We start from the raw sequence: 19,422 nt of genomic DNA on the forward strand, positions 1-19,422 counted from the left end.
GTATACTATGAAATAGCTGTACAAGAAAATATCATGTGGTCACTACAAATGTTTTATATTTTTATTTATTTGTTATTAGAGAGAGAACATGGGTGTGCCAGGGCCTCTAGCCACTGCAAATGAACTCCAGATGCATGTGCCACTATGGGCATTTGTTATTAGAATGAATCTAATAATGGGAGAAAATGTATGTTTATGATAACTGCCAATGGCAAATTTAATAAAGGTTTGATTCCAAGCATAGAAAGAAGAAATACTGCTTCTAATTTGAAGTGATAAGTTTTTCCTTTTTACATATTTTGTAAGTTTATTTTTTTAAACAGGAGGCTCTATTATTTTAACCTAGAAATGTACTAATTTCATCAATTTGACATAAATGTATGGCTTAGGCTTGTGTTTAAGTTAAAAGTGTATTAATTTTAGAAGTTTTCTATAAAGAATCGCTACTCAGCTTAAACTTATAAGGTAGTTTGACATATTTTTGTAGAATGAAAAGAGCTTTCTGTGGCATTAAAAAGTGAAGCCTACCAGGTACACTGTATTCAACTTGAGAACACGGGCAATTAAAAACAATTAGTTCAAAAGGAAGGTGTTCTAACCCTAGAAAATACTTTACCCACTTGAACACAGTGCATATACTAGTATGGCAAGGCTGTGACTCTCATTACCTGAGGTGGTTGAGTAGGGGTTGAAGTCTTTCATCAGACTGCACGGTGGGCAAGGACCTGGCTGTGAGCTGAAAATGGAAAAGAGACTTAGTAAACAGGAAGGACAAAACACTAAGTAAATACGATGTTAAATGAAAAATGGGGAAGGATAGTGATTGGGAAAGCAACACTCAAAATGTGAGGAAATGTTTCTGCTGTTTTTTTTTTTTTTAATTGTATATGTGTTCGCACTTGTGCGTACCATAGTCTCTTGCTACTGTAAACAAATACCAAACACCTGCATCACTTTTTGCATCTAACTTACATGGGTGGTTTGAGAATGGAACCCAGTCCAATAGCATTTGCAAGCAAGCATCTTTAACCACTGAAAAACCTTCTCAGCCCCAATGTTTCTATTTTTAAAAAAACAAGGGCTGGAGAGATGGCTTAGCAGTTAAGCGCTTGCCTGTGAAGCCTAAGTACCCCGATTTGAGGATCGACTCCCCAGGACCCACGTTAGCTAGATGCACAAGGGGGTGAATGCGTCTGGAGTTCGTTTGCAGTGGCTGGAGGCCCTGGCATGCCCATTCTCTCTCCCTCTCTCTATCTGCCTCTTTCTGTCTCTCTCAAATAAACACAAACAAAAATAACAACAACAAAAAAAATTAGCCGGGCATGGTGGTGCATGCCTTTAATCCCAGCACTTGGGAGGCAGAGGTAGGAGAATTGCCATGAGTTCGAGGCCACCCTGAGACTACATAGTGAATTCCAGGTCAGCCTGAGCTACAGCGAGACCCTACCTCGGAAAAAAAAAAAAAAATTTTTTTTTAATTCTTTAAAAAAAAAAAGCCAACTTCATGGTTCTAAGGCTATAGAGTAAGTCACTGGGCTTAGAATTTAGGAGAAAAGGAAACAAAACAAGCAGGAAATCCCCCTTGGAATTCATGAAAAAACCTCTATTTATCAGCACATCTTTGTAAATAATTTATAACAAATACTTCATAGTAATGAATTCTAAGATAATGATGAGGAAAGGGACTTTCACTTATGGATAAGTCATCATGAAATTAGTGTGTGTACACACACACCACTGTTTTTCTTCAACAACCACATTACTATAAGGAATCCAAGAATAACTTTTATGTATTCAAAAATAACTCAGACTACTTAATATTGAAACATGAACTCAAATTTAGATAATAAATAAGAATCAAAGCTTACTGCTAAATATTACGCATCACACCTGACAGTAAAACATTGAAAGATGAAATTCTGGCAGGCCACAGAGGAAGATACCAGCTACAGTGTCCATCAGGAAGCAGGTCAGACCACATCTACATAGCCCCCATGGGAAAGCCAGCTAGTGCCCAAGAGATCACTCTGTGACCCCCAACAGGGAGGTTCTCTGACTACAGGGCTTTCTATGGGCCTTTACGCTCTCTACCTCTAAGTTTCAATGAGGGTCACAAGTGTAATAATACAAGAGAATTTTCTGTACAGCTAGGTGTAACCAGATTTGCTGATAATAAAAGGCGAGCACACTGTGACTCAGGCTAAATAGTTGCAAGTAATGCAATCAGTGGATAAGTGGCCTGTAGGAGGTCCCTCACAAAGCACAACACACCACAGACTAGTACTAGAAAAAGGAGAGGCCAGGCGTGGTGGCACTCACCTTTAATCCCAGCACTCGGGAGGCATGGGTAGGAGGACTGCCTTGAGTTCGAGGCCACCCTGAGACTCCATAGTAAATTCCAGGTCAGCCTGGGCTAGAGTAAGACCCTACCTCAAAAAAACAAAAAAAAAAAAAAAAAAAGGAGAGGGACAGTTAAATTGGGAACAGATGACAAGAAACACACACATCAAAGAAACACAAAAAAATCTGGGAGACCATACCACCACCGATTTGCAACCTATACAACTTGGCTAAATCCAGTAAAATTACCTTTTAAAATAAACAAATTTAAACAAAAAAAAACTATAGAAAATTTTTAAAGGACTATTATAATGAAAGCCAAAACCAAAACCACTGAAATAGGAAAAATACAGAAATACAGAATTCTATCTCTAAAAAGGCCCAAGGAAATTCATCAAGGAAATCAAAAAAAATGAAAGAGAACCAAACAGAAGTCCTAGAAATAATACTTCAAATTAAAAAAAAAAAAATTGCCACAGAGAACATCACCAACAGCCAAGACCAAGCAGAAGATCAAATTTCAGAGATGGAGGACAAAGTCTAGACAATAACAACATGTAGAAACATAGAAAGGAAAACTACCAGCATTTAAGAACTCTGACATATACTCAAGAGACTAAACCTTAAAATGCATAAGATGGAAAGAGCTGAGGTAACCTCTAAAGGAATTTAGGGTTGTCTAATGAAAACACAGCAGAAGTTGTCCCAAACCAAGAGACAGGTTGATCATGCAAAGCCCAAAGACAAGAGCAGAGAATATTCTCTCTATGACACATTATAGTCAAGATATCAAAAATAAAGAAACAATACCAAAAGCTGCACATGAAAAATGCCAACTCACATACAAAGGCAAGAACTCCAGGTTACTTCAGATCATTCATCAGCAACCCTAACAACCAGAAAAGCATGGAATAACATATTTCAAGCCCTAAAAGTGAACAACTGCCAACTATGAGTGCTGTAACCAGAAAAAAAAAAAATCTTTCCAAATTAATGGATAAATAAAGATATTCCAAGACAAGCACAAATTAAGACAATTCATGACAACCAAACCAGCACTCCAGAGGGGAAAAAAAATGTGGTAGTGTCTCCCTCCACCCCAAGCTAACCTAGAATTCACTTATGTAGTAGTCTCAGGCTGGCCTTAAACTCAGTGATCTCCCTTCCCAGAAATTCTTAAAAGGAATACTACACAGGAAGAAAGAAAAACAATCATATCCTTGAAAACACAATACCCATCAAGGAAGGAACAGGAGAACTAAGATCATCTGAAAATGAATCAACCATGTTCAAAACAGCAAGCCAATAACACATAAAACTAACAGGGAAAGTGAAACAGGAGTACCAGTAACCCAGCCACCAGAACATCACCTAACAATCATAGGGAAAACTCTCAATAATAACTTTAAATGTAAGTGGCCTCAACTCACCACAGAAAAAGATGCAGCCTCAGTGATTCAATTACAAAACCAAGATTCAAATATCTGTTATCTCCAAGAAATACATCTAGCTAGCAAAGACATCCACAAACTGAACATTAATGGATGGAAGGAATCTATCAGCAAATAGATGCCAAGTAAATGTGCTGGTGTAACTGCTCTTCTAGCTGAGCATTCAGCATCAATCATGTGTGCGACTTCCTCCCTGCTGATGGGATGATATGACACTGGCTTCCTGCTCCTGCCATGCTTTCCCCACAATGATGGCCCACAATGATGGACTCTACCCTCTTGAACTGTAAGTGGAAATAAACCCTTCCTCACTTAACATTGATTTTTGTCAGGTACTTTCCCAGCAATAAGAAGGTAACTACTACATATATTTTGGGGTGGTATGTTGTGAACTCCACAGATTCCATCCCATATCTAGGAAAAAGTACAAATTGAGTAATAATGTTGGCTCTAGATATGGAATGGGAGATTAGATATTTTCTGTCCTTTCTTGAAGCAAGATAAGAGAAATAGGCAACTCTGTCAATAGACTAAGTGCTATTATAACACTGACTAAAAGGCAATAGATTTATTAGAGGGAACACAATCACTACACCTCCATTAACTTCTTTTGTTGCCCAATTAAAATGAATGAATTTTATTTTATGAAGAAACATTTCTAGAGTAAAGTCTTTGCTTGCAACTGTGAAGCTGACTGTTGTTTTCAAAACCCTAGAGGAGACACTGCTGTCAGCCAGGTCTTTTGTTTTAAGGGGCTGATGAGGGGCCTATAGGAAAAACATTTTTAGTATTTTTTCATGGTTTTCTTTTCAAATGATAGGTATGAAGGGAAGGAACATGAATAAATGGGGAGGCAAACATATAGTCATATGTGCCAAAAGTTCTTAATGAGTCAACAGACATTCAGGAAACAAAAGTGGGTCAATCCACTGGAAAAGGAAGAAAAAGAAAATAGGAGGAGGAAGAGAAAGGTGCTTCATTTTAAAATCATAAATCCCTCTCTTCAATAGTGACTAAACTAAAACACATAAAGATGACAAGAAAACGAGGCTCATTTGGAAAATATTGCCCTGTTTTGTTCTCTGGTGATTTTACTGTCCACCAGTCACTTCTGCTTCCTTGCAAAACTCAAGAGGAATAGCAATACCTACTAACATCAAAAGTTCACGTTGGCAGAAATCTGGGGCAGATGACAAGCACAAGGTAGATGGCTTCTTCACATACTGTTCTGTGCAAATAAGTAGTGTGCCCAGCCTATGATACGAGGGCAGTGTGTCCGCACAGCTTTACAGAAGACAAAACAATCAAATATCTTTACCCGCACTTCAGTCCACATAAATGTTAGGTGGTCGTGCTGAATCTTATAACTTCCCAAGACTATCAATATGATGCTTACACAAATATTCTAAAAGCGCATGATTTATGTGTCAATTTTTTTAACTAAAAGGCAACAATTTAGCAAACAAACCTCCAAGAATCCAAGAAAATTCAGCTTTAGAGAAAGCAGGTTGCTCAGCAGAACCATCGTTTTTATTACTGAGACCAAGGCAGATGTCAGATAAAATTAACTTTTACAAGCAGCTGCTCTTTTAACTTCATTGATTTTAACAACAAAAAATCCTGTATCTTTTTTGGCTACATTTTCTTGTAACAGCAATAGATACCAATTACAAAATCCACACTGAATTTCCACATTCCATTTCATGCTGGTAGAGCCAAGTTTACTCTTCAGTTGCAAGTTCTCCTGTAGCACGCCTGATACTGCTCCTCGCTAATCAGCACAGCCAAGTGATCAGATATTCACAGAACTCTGGCACTCACTGCATTCACACATTATTTCACTAGATCAGCACGCAGGACATCGCATGGGCGGTTTCATCTGGTACATGGAAATAGCTCTATCCATTGACCAAAAACATGACCTTAAATACACAAGCTCTAAACATCAACCACCAGGCTGGAGAAATGGCTTCACAGTTAAGGCACTTGCCTGCAACGCCAACGGACCACAGTTCTATTCCCTAGGACTCACTTAAGCCAAACGCATAAGGTGGCACATGCATCTGGAGTTTGTTTGCACTGGCTAAAGGCTTTGGTGTGTCCATTCTCCCTCCCTCCCTCCCTCCCCCCCCCTCCCTTTCTCAAATAAATAAATATAAATAAAATATTTAAACATTAACCACAACCTTGTCAAGCAAACTGGAGAGCTTCCATTTGAGCTTTAAGTATGGCCAATAGTTTAATTTTCAAAGAATACTAAGCAATGGGGAGGTAACAAGAAGCTATATCCAGTTCAGGGGACTAGATGATGTGAAGAACTGAGAGGAGCAAGCCTGGGAATATTGCAAACTGATATCCCAGCATTGATTTTTGAACATAAAACCTATTCTGTGAAAAGAGACTTGTTACTCAAAGACCAATCTGAATACCTGACTGAATGTGCTGTGTCACATACAAATGTAAAACAACTGCTTAAGCAAGAAAAGGGTAGAGGCAAGCAGTAATAAACACACATTGATCAATAACCTTTCTTCTCTCACACTCCTTCTTTCTATGTATCCCGAAGGATTAAAGCCAGGGCAACTTGCACTAAACAAGTCCCCTACCACTGAGTTATATTTGCAATCCTCACAATTAAGACTTCTCATAAACAAAAGAAGGATCTGGAAAGTGAAATCCAATGTGCTTTGTTTCTCATGTTAGTACTTAAGAGATTGAACTGTCAGCCTTAAGACTATTAGTATGGAATATGGAAATAGTCACACAGGAGGCATCCTCACATTTGGACATGTCAGAACAGTGATAATACCTCAAGCTGCTCTGCCATAGGTTCCTGGACCTTACAGGCCCTAATCAACTGCTGCTGGTGGACTGGGGGTCTCTCTCAGTGGTACAGCACTTGCCGAGCATGTACAAGGTGCTAGTTCAATCTTCAGCACCATCAAAACCAAACAAACAAAAACCCTGCCTTTAATGTACTGTACTTATCTTTAAAACATTAAATTTGCAATTGTTTTTTGCAATTGCTTCCAAAACAAGTTCAGTCATTTTCCCATTGTATGAAAACAGCATCACTGTTACAGCTTTACATACTCACCTGCCTAGCATAGACCCTCCTGACCAACCTTTAGGATTGAGAGTTGGCTGACAAGATCTGAGTCTTTTCATGTGTTTGTCATAAAAAAGAGACAGACCTGAAAATTGCTTTGGCCACAAAGCTTTACATGCAGAGACACTATAAACCATTTAAATTTCTAGAAAGTATAAAAGTACATAAATAATTCTCACAGAGATTTTTCATCAATGTATTAATATCATCTAAAAGTTCAGTAGGTGCTTTTTAATTAGAGGCATGTCATGGGCAGCAAAGAACTTAGGGACCAACATCTGTAGCAGCATGCTGACTTTCCACCAACACTTTGCTGGAAGTCAAAGAAGGGCGATTTTTGGGCCACTGTGCAAGATAATAAAGAAGAGTCCATTTACTAACATGAGTAAGAACAAGCCAGAAAGGAAAGAGCAGAAACTCCACTAAGTCCAAGGTGCCTGTCACACTTCCAGGTAGAACTAACTGGAACCAGATGAGAACAGTCTGGTGCTTTAACATAAGCCTACACTGGAAGCTAGCGTGATCAGATACACATCTGAGCTCTCCTTCATGTCAACAGCTATGATTAACAGATACAGCTATCACTAACTAAAGGATTGCCCAAGGACAGGAGGCCTAATAAAGTGAAGGACCTTTAAAGGCAGCTGGTAAGTGAACCAACACTTTTCATAATGTTCAACAATAAACTGCTTCAGCAATGTACTAATAATGCAATATCTATTAGCCACACGTGGCTTGAGTTCTTGAAATATAGACAGTCCAAATTGAGATACATTGCAAAATATATGCCAAGTTAAAAAACTGAAATGCAGGGCTGGAGAGATGGCTTAGCGGTTAAGCGCTTGCCTGTGAAGCCTAAGGACCCCGGTTCGAGGCTCGGTTCCCCAGGTCCCACGTTAGCCAGATGCACAAGGGGGCGTACACATCTGGAGTTCGTTTGCAGAGGCTGGAAGCCCTGGCATGCCTATTCTCTCTCTCTCCCTCTATCTTTCTCTCTGTGTCTGTCACTCTCAAATAAATAAAAAAAAAAAAATTAAAAAAAAAACTGAAATGCAGAAGAATGAAAATTAGGTCAATAATTTGGTATACAAATATGTTGAAATTTTTATATATGCCAAGTAGATTAAAATTGATTTAATCCTTGTAAAACATTTTTAATGTGGATACTAGAAAACAGGGCCTTATGTTTGTGTTTCTGCAGTAAGACTTTTTCTGCAATACAGGCAGCAACAACATGCCACTTTAATGAAATAACGCCTAGGAACATGAAGAAGTAGGAATAGGGCTAGAGAGATAGCTCAACCGTTAAGGCACTTGCCTTCAAAAGCTAACAACTGGAACTCAATGACCCACACAAAACCAGATGCACAAAGGGTTGCATCTGTAGTTCATTTGCAGTAGCTAAATGCATTGGCACACCCAATGTGTGTGTGTGTGTCTGTCTGTCTGCCTGCCTGCCTGCTTTAGCTTGCAAATAAGTGGGAATAAAAAAAAAAATCAATTGTGGGGATGGAGATATAGTTGAGTGGTGAAGAGGTTACCCAGCACATGTGAAGAGGAAAAGACAAAAAAAAAAAAAACAGTTATGTGCTATTGTCCAAAAAAAAATCTATTTTGCGTCTATGACTGAGAAACACATTTATAATGCATATATGCTTCAATGTGAAATGGAAGAGAACAGTGCATGAACACACTGCAACTTTGCCTAAATACTTATATAAATTATAAGATCATGTATCATGATCTGTCTCCCTATAGTTTCCCCCTCCCCAGTGGGGAAGGTTTTAAAGCAAATATAGTTCTTATTGTATTGAGAAATACTTATCAAATCAAATATGAATTCTTAAGTTTTGAATTATATCTTATACAAATGACTTCCCTTCCCTTAGTATTCAGAATTAACTTCAGGGCTGAAAAAAATAATTTGCTCTGACTCATGTTCCTTTGTGGATAATCTATTCTTCTTACTCTAAAAGTTATTAGACTTCCTTACGTTCATATTCTTACATTTCACTATAGCCTCCTACGTACCAAGGGGCTTTTCATCTTTCCTGAGTGGTATTTTACTATTCACTTTCAGTACAGTGCCTTCTTCTCAACTGTAAGTAATTTACCATCAATATTTCCTTGGCTACTTTTCTCCATTTCAATTTCTTTTCTTTTCTGGAAATACTACTGTTAAAAATGCTTTTCACACATTCATATTTCTGAACTTTCTTCAATATTCTATCTGGACTTTTTATTCGGCCTTCAGAATTCCTCAATATGATATTCCAAGTTCAATAATTCATTGTACCTATGCCCATCCAATTCATCTGATTAATTAAATTCCTTCCTTCAACTACTGCATCTGCCATAGCTAATATACCCACTTCTTTCATTTTATGACTTAATGGTTCCTAATGCTACTGCTACCATGCCCTATTGCTCAGTACATTCATGTTTATCTTATTGATTTCTCTGTCCTAATAACTCTACTTCATGAAGTATATACTACGGTAGCCCCAAGACCCAAGTGAATCTCAGGAAACCATAAAAGGTAATGAACCCTATATATACACTACATAATACACATGTGTGTGTGTATGTAAGGTTTAATATATGCATTAGATACAATAAAAGACTAAATAATGAAACAATTATTAACAGTATGCTATAATAAAACTACAAGCATTACTCTACTTACACTTGGGGACCATTATTAAGTAAAATAAGGGTTACTTGAAGCCAAGTGATGGCAACACATTGACAATCAATCTAAAAACCAAGCAGGAATAATGGGCATACGGAGCATAAAGTATGCATACATTGGACAAAGGAGGAAGAAGAATGGAGCAAGATTTTACCACTTTATCCAGAATAGTGCAGAATTTAAATTTTATGATTTTTGGAAGTTTCCATTTAATAATTTCAGACTGTGGTTCACTGCAAGTAACCAAAACCTAGAAGACAGGGAATGTTTCCAGAACTGTTCATTGAATGGCACAGTAGTGTTTGACATGGCATGAATCTGTTTCTATATGGCTCATAAAACAGATAAGAGATATTAGCAGAGTTATCAGAAATGCAGATTCTGGCTGCGATGGTTTGTGTCTGCAGCAATGCTATGAGACATAGATTCAAACAGCATGCCCAGTCACACTGACGAGACTCCATGTGGGACTCTGTGTGGTGCTATGCTATGTATGGGATGCACAAGCACAACAAGGCTGTGACCCATGCTAGATGACAAATAACAACAGCATGGTGACAGAGAGCCCCCATGCCACAGCCAACACACAGGCTCAAAGAACAAGTTACATCCTGAAGTCTACCAGGTAAAGGCTAAAAGCCAGATACCTAGGGACTGGTAGGTTTGCTCAATGTTTAGAGATACTTGTTAATGACTGCTTCTACTTCACTGTAATATAAAGTATATTAATGGTGATATACTGTTTGAATTCAGGTAAACTGGATTCTGAGAAACTGGTTGCCCCAACCCCCACCCCAACTCCAACTCCAACTCCAAGCACGTTTAAGACCCTGTGTCATCCATACTTTGTCCTTAGGCAAATTGGCCTCTTGCCTCTGGACAAGAAAAGGGAAAATGACAAGCAGCATACTTTTCTCTCAATTTCTCTCTTGTCTAAGATCACTAAGCCTTGTTAGAATACAGTTCTCAGACTTAAGATAAACATAACAAACAACCAGATCTAACTAGTCTTTATAAGTTAGAATTTCATGATTTAACAATATGAACAAGGTAATCTTAGTTTGTTATATCATAAACATAGTTCAGATTTGTTATTACTAATAAAACCATTTCCAGGTGTGTTATATTATCTCCTGGGCAGTTATCAAGTTTTACCTGCATTTACAAATCCATACTTTTAAAATATGTTTCATAGGATTATAAAAAAAATTCTCAAATCAACAGGTTATAAAGTCTAAAATTTGATTCACTGATATCATTTTGCTCATGGTGACAGTTAATAAAAACTGCCTTCGGATGTTTATAATGTGACGTAAGGAACTTCTTTTCTGGTCCTATCAATTTGGATCTCTGTGAGCCTCTTATACCTAGTTGGCTTCTCTTTCATAAAGATGGAAAATGATTTTTCTATAATTTTATTGAAAATATTTTCTTTGCTATTGAACTGAAGATCTTCTCCTTGTATGGCCATGATTTGAATACTTAGTATTTTTAAGGTACCCAACCTTTCATTTTTAAGGGGTCCTACATTTCTCTCAAGTTCTACTCATACTTTTTTAACTTGCCATTAGTTTTGGCACCCAGGTCTATTTTCTCGGCCTTGTCCTCGTGTCCTCATATTCTGTCATGCATACGACCTATTCTATTGGTGGGGCTTTCCTGGGCACTTTGAGTTATTTCATATTTGATTTCAGTTTGATTTTTCTTCAACATCTCTATCTCTTCATTAAGTTCCCTTTTCATTCTTTGGCTTAACCTCATTATACTTTGTTGATTGTGTTCTCTTGAAGTTCATTCAGGCGTTTGCTCATGTTCCTGTTTTGTTGTTATTTTTGGTTTTATTTGTTTTATTATTTTTTTTATTTTAGAGAGCAGGGGGAGAGAGAGAATTAGCACTCCAGGGCCTCAAACTCCAGACGCTTGTGCCACATAGTGGGCATGTGTGAGCTTGCACTTCCCTTCGTGCATCTGGCTTACATAGGATCTAGTCAAACATGGGTCCTTAGGCTTCGTAGGCAAGAGCCTTAACCACTAAGCCATCTCTCCAGCCCTCATGTCCTGTTTTGTTATTGTTGTTGTTGTTTGTTTTATTTTATTTTTTGTTGTTGTTGTTGTTTTTGGTTTTTCAAGGTAGGGTCTCACTCTAGCCCAGGCTGAGCTGGAATTCACTATGTAATCTCAGGGTGGCCTCAAACTCATGGTGATCCACCTACCTCTGCCTCCTAAATGCTGGGATTAAAGGCATGCGCCACCATGTCCGGCTTGAAGGAGACTCTTAGAGAAGTTCAAGAGAAAATACCACAGTCTAGCTTTGTTGGGGTTTTTTGTTTTTATTTTTTATTTATTTATTTTTTATTTTTTATTTTATTTTATTTTTTTTTTTGCAGCTTTACTCTTACTTTCTGGACGGAAACCTCTTTTCGGGGGGAAAAGCCAACAGGGATGACTGAACATGCTTGTATTTTTCAGTCTTTGCTGTGTATCAGACTCATCAAGGAGCTCTAAAGTGCCCATGACTGGTTGTGCTTCATTCCTGTGGCAGAACCAAGCAAGCACATGTCTACGTAGTCCAGGAGAGGATCAAGGGCAGCTGGCGGGAGCCATGGAGGCAGCAGGGAAGACTGCACACCAGGAAGAGGCTGCTTGGTGCTGGATGTCTGATAAGTGCCCGCAGAGAGCTGCTTCCTGACTAGTGCTACAGCCATGTGCTGTGCTGCCTCCTCCTAGAATCTTCCAGCTATGAGCAGCCTCAGCACAGCACACAGAGGCAGCGGAGATACGGTAGCTGCATCAGGCCCTTGCTAAGAGTCCAAGACAGGATTCACTATTTAGCATAACACCTAATGTAAGCAATTCTTTTTCAAAAAGAGAATTGAGGCTTACCGAAGCAGAAAACTAAATGCCTTTACTACAAAGCTGTAATTAGCAGCATTATAAATCATAGCACACTTCTGATTTCAGGTCTGTGGGATGCTCTGTAACACACAGTAATTCAGCTGCAACTGGCCTCCTGGATATAATTGCCTTTCTTGGAGAAAACCAATTTAATTCCCAAGAGGTTGAAAAGGAATGCAAATAATCACACATACTTACACTACAATCACATAGTTCTCCAAACAACTTTTAAACATATGCTTCTACTTTAAGCAAAGCAAGTTTGTCTGTCCCTTGTTATATTCAAACAGAATAGTGAGGTCAAGCATTCACATTGCTCACTAACTACATATTTAGTCATTGAGAGATTTAAACATCCTAAAATTTAGTATTGACTAAATTCCTATGCTACCTGAATAAAATGATACATTAGGTAGCACTGCCTGAACATAAAATTACAAATCAATATGCATCAAAAGATACTATTCTTGTGATTTAACAAGGCACAGAGAATACTCTGCTAAGAACCCGCCAAGTGATAACTAACTGAAAGAACAGGAAAGCAATCCCTACTCCCCATCAGACCTTTATTTAGAGCAAAAAAGGCCAGCCCTCAACAGAATTTTGCTCTACACACAGTGGGCCTCGGTAGCAGACTCTATCTGCTCACCTTGACAAGTGCACATCTAGAGCTCCAAATACATTCCTTGAGGGTCCTTCCCTCTCACCCACATGCAGGTCATCCAGATGGAAGCTGATTGCAGAAAATCTGTGGGTTTATACTGTTTCTACTTGTGAATTTGTCATAAGACCAGTTCTCCAGAAAGCCAGCGTATCTCAAAACAAGCTCTAAAATAATGCCATAATTTAGTATCATTAAGTTTTCCTTTCTCTCGTATCTTGAATGAAATATGTGAAATTCTACTTTTGTGTATGTAATAAACAGTAATGGTTACAGACACTATCAGGCTAAAAAAGTATGACAGACTTTCAAAGGTAGACATGGCAACTAGATGATTCAGGTAGTTCAGCTGAACTATGATCTTTGCAAAAGTACAAGGATGCAAATTACACAGCATTACCTACTTACCTCCAGGAGCTTGAAGTGTTAAATAGCCATCCCACCCGCCCTGCCACTTTCAGCATTAGCAGTCAAGTAGCCACATGGAGCTGTGCTAACCACTGATCAGAGTAGAGTATTAGATAGAAGGTCAATCCATTTCTTCCCTCATCATCTTTCTATCCTGATTTTTCTTCACCTCCTATTCTTTCTTCTTTTTTTTTTTTTTTTTTTTTGGGTTTTTCGAGGTAGGGTCTCACTGTATCCCAGGCTGACCTGGAATTCACTATGGAGTCTCAGGGTGGCCTCAAACTCATGGCAATCCTCCTACCTCTGCCTCCAAGTGCTGGGATTAAAGGCGTGCATCACCACGCCCGGCTATTCTTTCTTAAAAAGCATCCTCTGCTGGTTTTTGCTCTGCTTTGAGCCTATTGTCCCTTCAGCCTTTATTCACCTCATACTTCCCTCCTTTCAATCTACTCTTGCTTTTCTTCATGCTACCTTCTCCACCACCACCACCTGGATTTTTTCTGCTTGCCCTGTTAGGCCTCTTTCTCCTTAACCCATGCTCTGATCACTGCCTGAACCATTTCTCTCTGTCTCTCTCCCTCTCTCTGTCTGTCTCCACTGCTCACTGCTGTGTCCAGTCTCCTTTCTACAAGCCCTGACTGTCCTTGCCAAAGCAGTGGCTCCCTAGAAAAAAATCAAATCTAAAACTCCAAGTGGCTAGAAAATCTAGACTCTCAATAGAAAAGAAATTAACATGGCTAATCTCTAAAACTATAAGCCTGTGTCAAATTGCTAATCTCTAAGACTATCAATATATGTAGCATAGGGCCAAGTTAGCCACTGCTTTAGTTTCCCACTGATATTTTCTCGAAACTGAATCAGAGGTGACTTTACATCCTGATCAGGATTACACTGGAACTTGATTCGTCTTCTTACTTGTGCCTATAATCCACTACCAGGCTCCCTCCTATCTAATCCCTGAAGTTCACATGAAGAGAGGAACACAGGGAACAAGTCAAGTGCCAAACAATGAGAAGTGGCTTTTTCATGAAAGATGAGAAGCCGGGCGTGGTGGCTCACGCCTTTAATCCCAGCACTCCCGGAGGCAGAGGTAGGAGGATTGCCGTGAGTTCAAGGCCACCTTGAGACTACACAGTGAATTCTAGGTCAGCCTGTGCCAGAGTGAGACCCTACCTTGAAAAACCAAAAAGAAAAAAAAAGTGGAACAAAGGCACTGCTTGAGCCATGAAAATGGAAGCACAAGGTAAGAAGCTATGGCTGAAACCTAGAGAGCTGTAACAAGGCAATGTACATTAGTCCTACCAAACTAAAGAGCTATCTACTAGGGCAAGGCTACATAAGTTATATAATAATTACCATTTTCAACATGAAATCTCAATGGCATTTAACTAGTAAAGAATATTCTGAGATGTCAGATTTCTCAAAATCACTGAAACAGACTCATCAGATGTTACTTCCACCAGAGCAGCAATGCTCCCTTCTGAAGTTTATCCAGAAATGGCCTACAGATTATCCACTGACAAAAGAACAAAAGAAAAAACTATTAGAACAAATACTGTCCCTTCATCTTGCTTAAAGAAACTAGCAGAGAAAAAACCCAAGCCAACTAATTTGTGATGGAACTGAAGTAAGTGGGCAGTTAGTTTCGGAACCCTTGTGAAGGACAGAAGCAGGTTACAAGGACAAAAGGCAGCAAGGACAAGGGGATTATCTGGAATTGGAAAGAGTGTCTTCAAATGTTTGCAGGAGGTGAATGAAAGGGTTAAGGAAAAGTTGAAATACTAATAAAATGTCACAATGCTCAAGTAAAAATCTACTTTACAACACAGAATTTATTGAGCACTATTTGTTCAAAGACAAACTGTATTTCAAAAATGAGTTTAAGCTAAATGAAAAGACTCTTGTAACATATCAGGGTAACTCAATCTGCTTTATCTTTCAAAGTACAAGAAATGGAGAGATAAAGCACCTGGTGGATGATTTTATAATAGGTCAAATTTTAGAGACATAAGCGTAGGCAGGAGTTTATTGCCCTGTGAGCTTAGGTATTTCTAAAATTTAGCACACATTACATTCATAATTATACATCTTTATCAGTTAATGGCATTTCAAACAAATTACTATAAAAATACTAACAGCATTGCTTCAAATATTTAGCTCAAGATACATGAAATAGCCAATTATTCCTTTTGCTAGTATATATCAAGATATTAGAGGCATATATTACTTCACACAAATTCGAATCTACTGCATCTGACCCTGAGTCTTACTGGTTAGTCTGAATCAAGGACAAAAATCTCCTGCTATTTTTGTACGTTGCATACAAAACAGTTTAGTTTTCTAAAAATCAATGTTAAATATTTGACTGATCTGTATGCTCTAATTAGAAAATTCACATTATAAGGTCACAGGGTTCTCCCTGCTTCTTCAAGTTTTCCACATTAACAGTCAATATCAAAAGTGGGAAATTTCTACATTTAAAGGTCACTACCTGTTCTCATTGTAATAGTGACAAAACCATAGATGTGATTCAGTATTTTTATATACTGAGGATGCTAAGATTTGCTTACTGTGAAAATGCCAATAGTTTACCTTGCATGACTTTTCCCATTTTAAAGTCTCTATTTTCAGACTGAAGTAAATGTTATAAGAAGTATTGTGCCCTGCAACAATATAAGGAAGGTTCCAAAGGGAACCTCAGTTCTAAAAGGCCCTTCACTTAGGGATGAGAAGTGAGTTAAACAGGCTTTACACAGAGAATACCAACAACCAGTAATAAGTGTACGCCAAGCTAATCAGAAAGACAATGCTACTGAAATCAGTGCCTCTGCTCCAAGGTTTGTGAACAAATACTACAACAAGCCTGCAGTCAAAATCTGAGCACCAAATAAAAGAAGGCCACCTGAAAGAAACCATAGGACACATGAGTTCATGATTTCAACAAGAATTACATAAACTCAAAAGAAAAGAAGAAAAAGAAAAACAAAGTAGGCTGAGCATGGTGGCACACTCCTTTAATCCCAGCACTTGGGAGACAGAGGAAGGAGGATCGCCATGAGCTTGAGGCCACCCTTAGAAGAATACATAGTGAAAAAAAAAAAAAGAATACATAGTGAATTCCTGGACAGCCCTAGCTACAGTGAGACCCTACCTGAGGGTGGGGGGAAGAATTACATAAGCTTTGGGAGGAAGTAATTCAGAAAAGCAACCTCATTCTTATATGTCTGTTCCCTTCTTTCTTTGTTTTGCAAAGCTGAAAATAAAACCCAGAATTTTTCATATGCTGGGCAAATGCTCTACCACCAAGCTGTGTTCCCAACCATCCCTACAGAAGTTTCAGATAGTACTGTAGGAGACTCAGGAGAAAGCTAGCTTCTTTTAGGTAGTTTCAGTTAGGGGCAGAAGCCCAGAGAGATGCCACCCCACATGCCAACCTACCTTGGCAAGAATGGAACTCACGAATGAACTGGTGTCACATCCAGATTCATCAACAACAGCTGCAGTACCCCTGCTACCTACCCACAGGCGTTTAACACACTACCTAGATGGGCTGGCTTTCACCACCCTTTGAATGTACAAACCAATCAGGTCTTCCCTTTACAGACCTGAATCTGACAAAAGAAGACATTTTTTTTTTTTTATCAACTAGCAATGTCTGCTCATGCTGTTTCTAGCTCTCTTTCTTTGCATTCTCTGCCTCTCCTCCCTCTGCCCTGTGACCTCTGGCTACACATGCATCTGGCTGCCCACCCCAAAGCCAGGCTGGGTGGGGGGAGAGCAGAACACTGTTTTTTTTGGCCTGGGTAATTTCCTGTTTGTGTTTTATGCTTTGGGGTAACTTCACACTTTAATTACATGTATGATTTCCCTCCAATGTCTAAACCTGCCACGTGTGTATTTTCCTTACACTCTAGATCTGCCATTTGAGCATCCCTCGAAACTCTGGTCCTGCTACCTGTGTGGCGGTGCTCTTGTGAGCAGGATGGGCATTTCATACCTGAGGACCAAAACAAAAGATAAAGGGCACACTCTCCTGTTGCTGTTGACCATCTGATGTTGCCCAGGAGGTGATATCCACCCTCTGCTGAAGCCATCACTTCACCAGCCATCATAGCGCTTCCCCTTGAGCAAGTAAGCCAAAATAAACACTTGGTCGGGTGTTTTCAGCCAGCAATGCAAACCTGACTGCAATGTAAAGTTGGAACCGAGAACTCAGGTTATTGTGGCTATGTGGCTTTTGGTCTTCTGGGACTTATTTGAGGAAGGAATGTAGAAGGATTTGAAACTTTGGCCTAAGAGATGCAAGAGAAATACTATCGGGTGTTTTTTGTTTGTTTGTTTTTTGGTTTTTGGTTTTTTCTTTTCTTTTCTTTTTTAGTTTTTCAAGACAGGGTCTCAGTCTAGCTCAGGCCAACCTGGAATTCACTACATGGTCTCAGGGTGGCCTCAAACTCACAGCAATCCTCCTACCTCTGCCTCCCGAGTGCTGGCATTAAAGGTGTGTGCCACCACAACCAGCGGAGAAATAATAAATAAATAAATGATAAGATGCCAATTATAGTCTGATGATAATGGAGGATATAATGGGCATAATATTACACCAATCTGAGTAACAAATGCTACAGTAAGCTTTTAATCATTCCTATAATATTCCCAATTATAAAACATATTAGGGTCCATGCCTGGGTTAAAATAAAATAAAAGGTCAGATATCAAACATCTATAAATCTCAATTTCTTTAACTGAAAAATGGATGAAAACAGAACCTAAAGGGATGGAGGTGCCCTAAGTACCTAAGGTCATCTTGTCATCTTGTTAATTTCTGTTTCACTGTCCTCTCATGTTAGGCTGTCTGCTTAACCTAACAAACATGGGCTCAGCGGGACACTGCAACACAGCCACAATCCCTGTTGGCTGACTGATTCACTGAACACAGTAAACCCATCCTGACTGCAAGGCTAACATGTCCATCTCTGCCAGAACAAGGGTCATTAACCCCAGAAACCACATCAGCATGCAGAGTAAGCTAGGCCCCGGGCCTGTCCCATACCCTTGCCTCAGAGTCCTACTCCTCTGCGTAACCTAAGGCCCGAAGCAAGTCAACAACCTTTTGTTCTCAGAGAACTTGGGAATTTTCAGTCATTGGCCTAACTATAATCCTGACTGCACAACTGACTGAAGTTCCCTTCTGTCTGACTCAATCCCATCACAGAATGCCTTCTGACATCAGCAGAAAACAATAATATACCTACCTAGGAATATACTGCTAAGTTAAAGAGCAAAGGACAGAATAAAGCATGTGGCGACTACTCAAAAAGTGGTAGAAGTGGTGACTAAAACTAATCTGGATGAGAATAAAAGCAAAGCAGTGCCCCACACACAAGAACAGCTGCTGGTGTTTTGGTTTTCTCATTATCTTATTTATTCCAGGCTAAGAGGTGCTGGCAGCTTTGCTTTAACCATCTAACAAATACATACTTAGTACGTACTATGTTTCTATCACTAAGCTAGTCACCAGAAATACAAAAGGTAACAAAAATGAGCATTGCTCCCCCACCCCAAAGACTGATTTGTTACATTCATGACCCCACAGCGGTTCCTGATAACCCCACGGGGAAAGCTTCAGTGGAATGTGGATGGAGGAGAGGGAACACGAGAAGATAACCTATGCGATTATGACTGACTTGCAGTATGGTCTTATCATAAAGTTCTGAATTAAAAACCAGCATGAGCTACCTTCTCCAGAAGACTACAGTGCACTGGGGCAGCAAGTGACCATGTGAGTAAATATGCACTCCGACCATGGCAGACACATGAAGAAGAGGAAAACGGCACTGTGAGTATGTATGAGGACAAGCGACTTAGG

The 19,422-nt window shown here is 39.2% G+C and overlaps 1 protein-coding gene across 1 annotated transcript in view; it reads right to left on the reverse strand.

The window, feature by feature from the left end:
* The window catches only part of Prim2 (DNA primase subunit 2), a 180,072-nt gene that overhangs the window by 78,854 nt on the left and 81,796 nt on the right, over positions 1-19,422 (reverse strand). Inside the window, exon 8 of the mRNA XM_004668191.2 lies at positions 669-736. Within this exon, the coding sequence (XP_004668248.1) occupies positions 669-736 (68 nt within the window). The remainder of the gene's footprint in view (positions 1-668; positions 737-19,422) is intronic.

Source organism: Jaculus jaculus, chromosome 8 (genome assembly GCF_020740685.1).
Source record: "Jaculus jaculus isolate mJacJac1 chromosome 8, mJacJac1.mat.Y.cur, whole genome shotgun sequence".
In the NCBI taxonomy this organism is placed as follows: Eukaryota; Metazoa; Chordata; class Mammalia; order Rodentia; family Dipodidae; genus Jaculus; species Jaculus jaculus.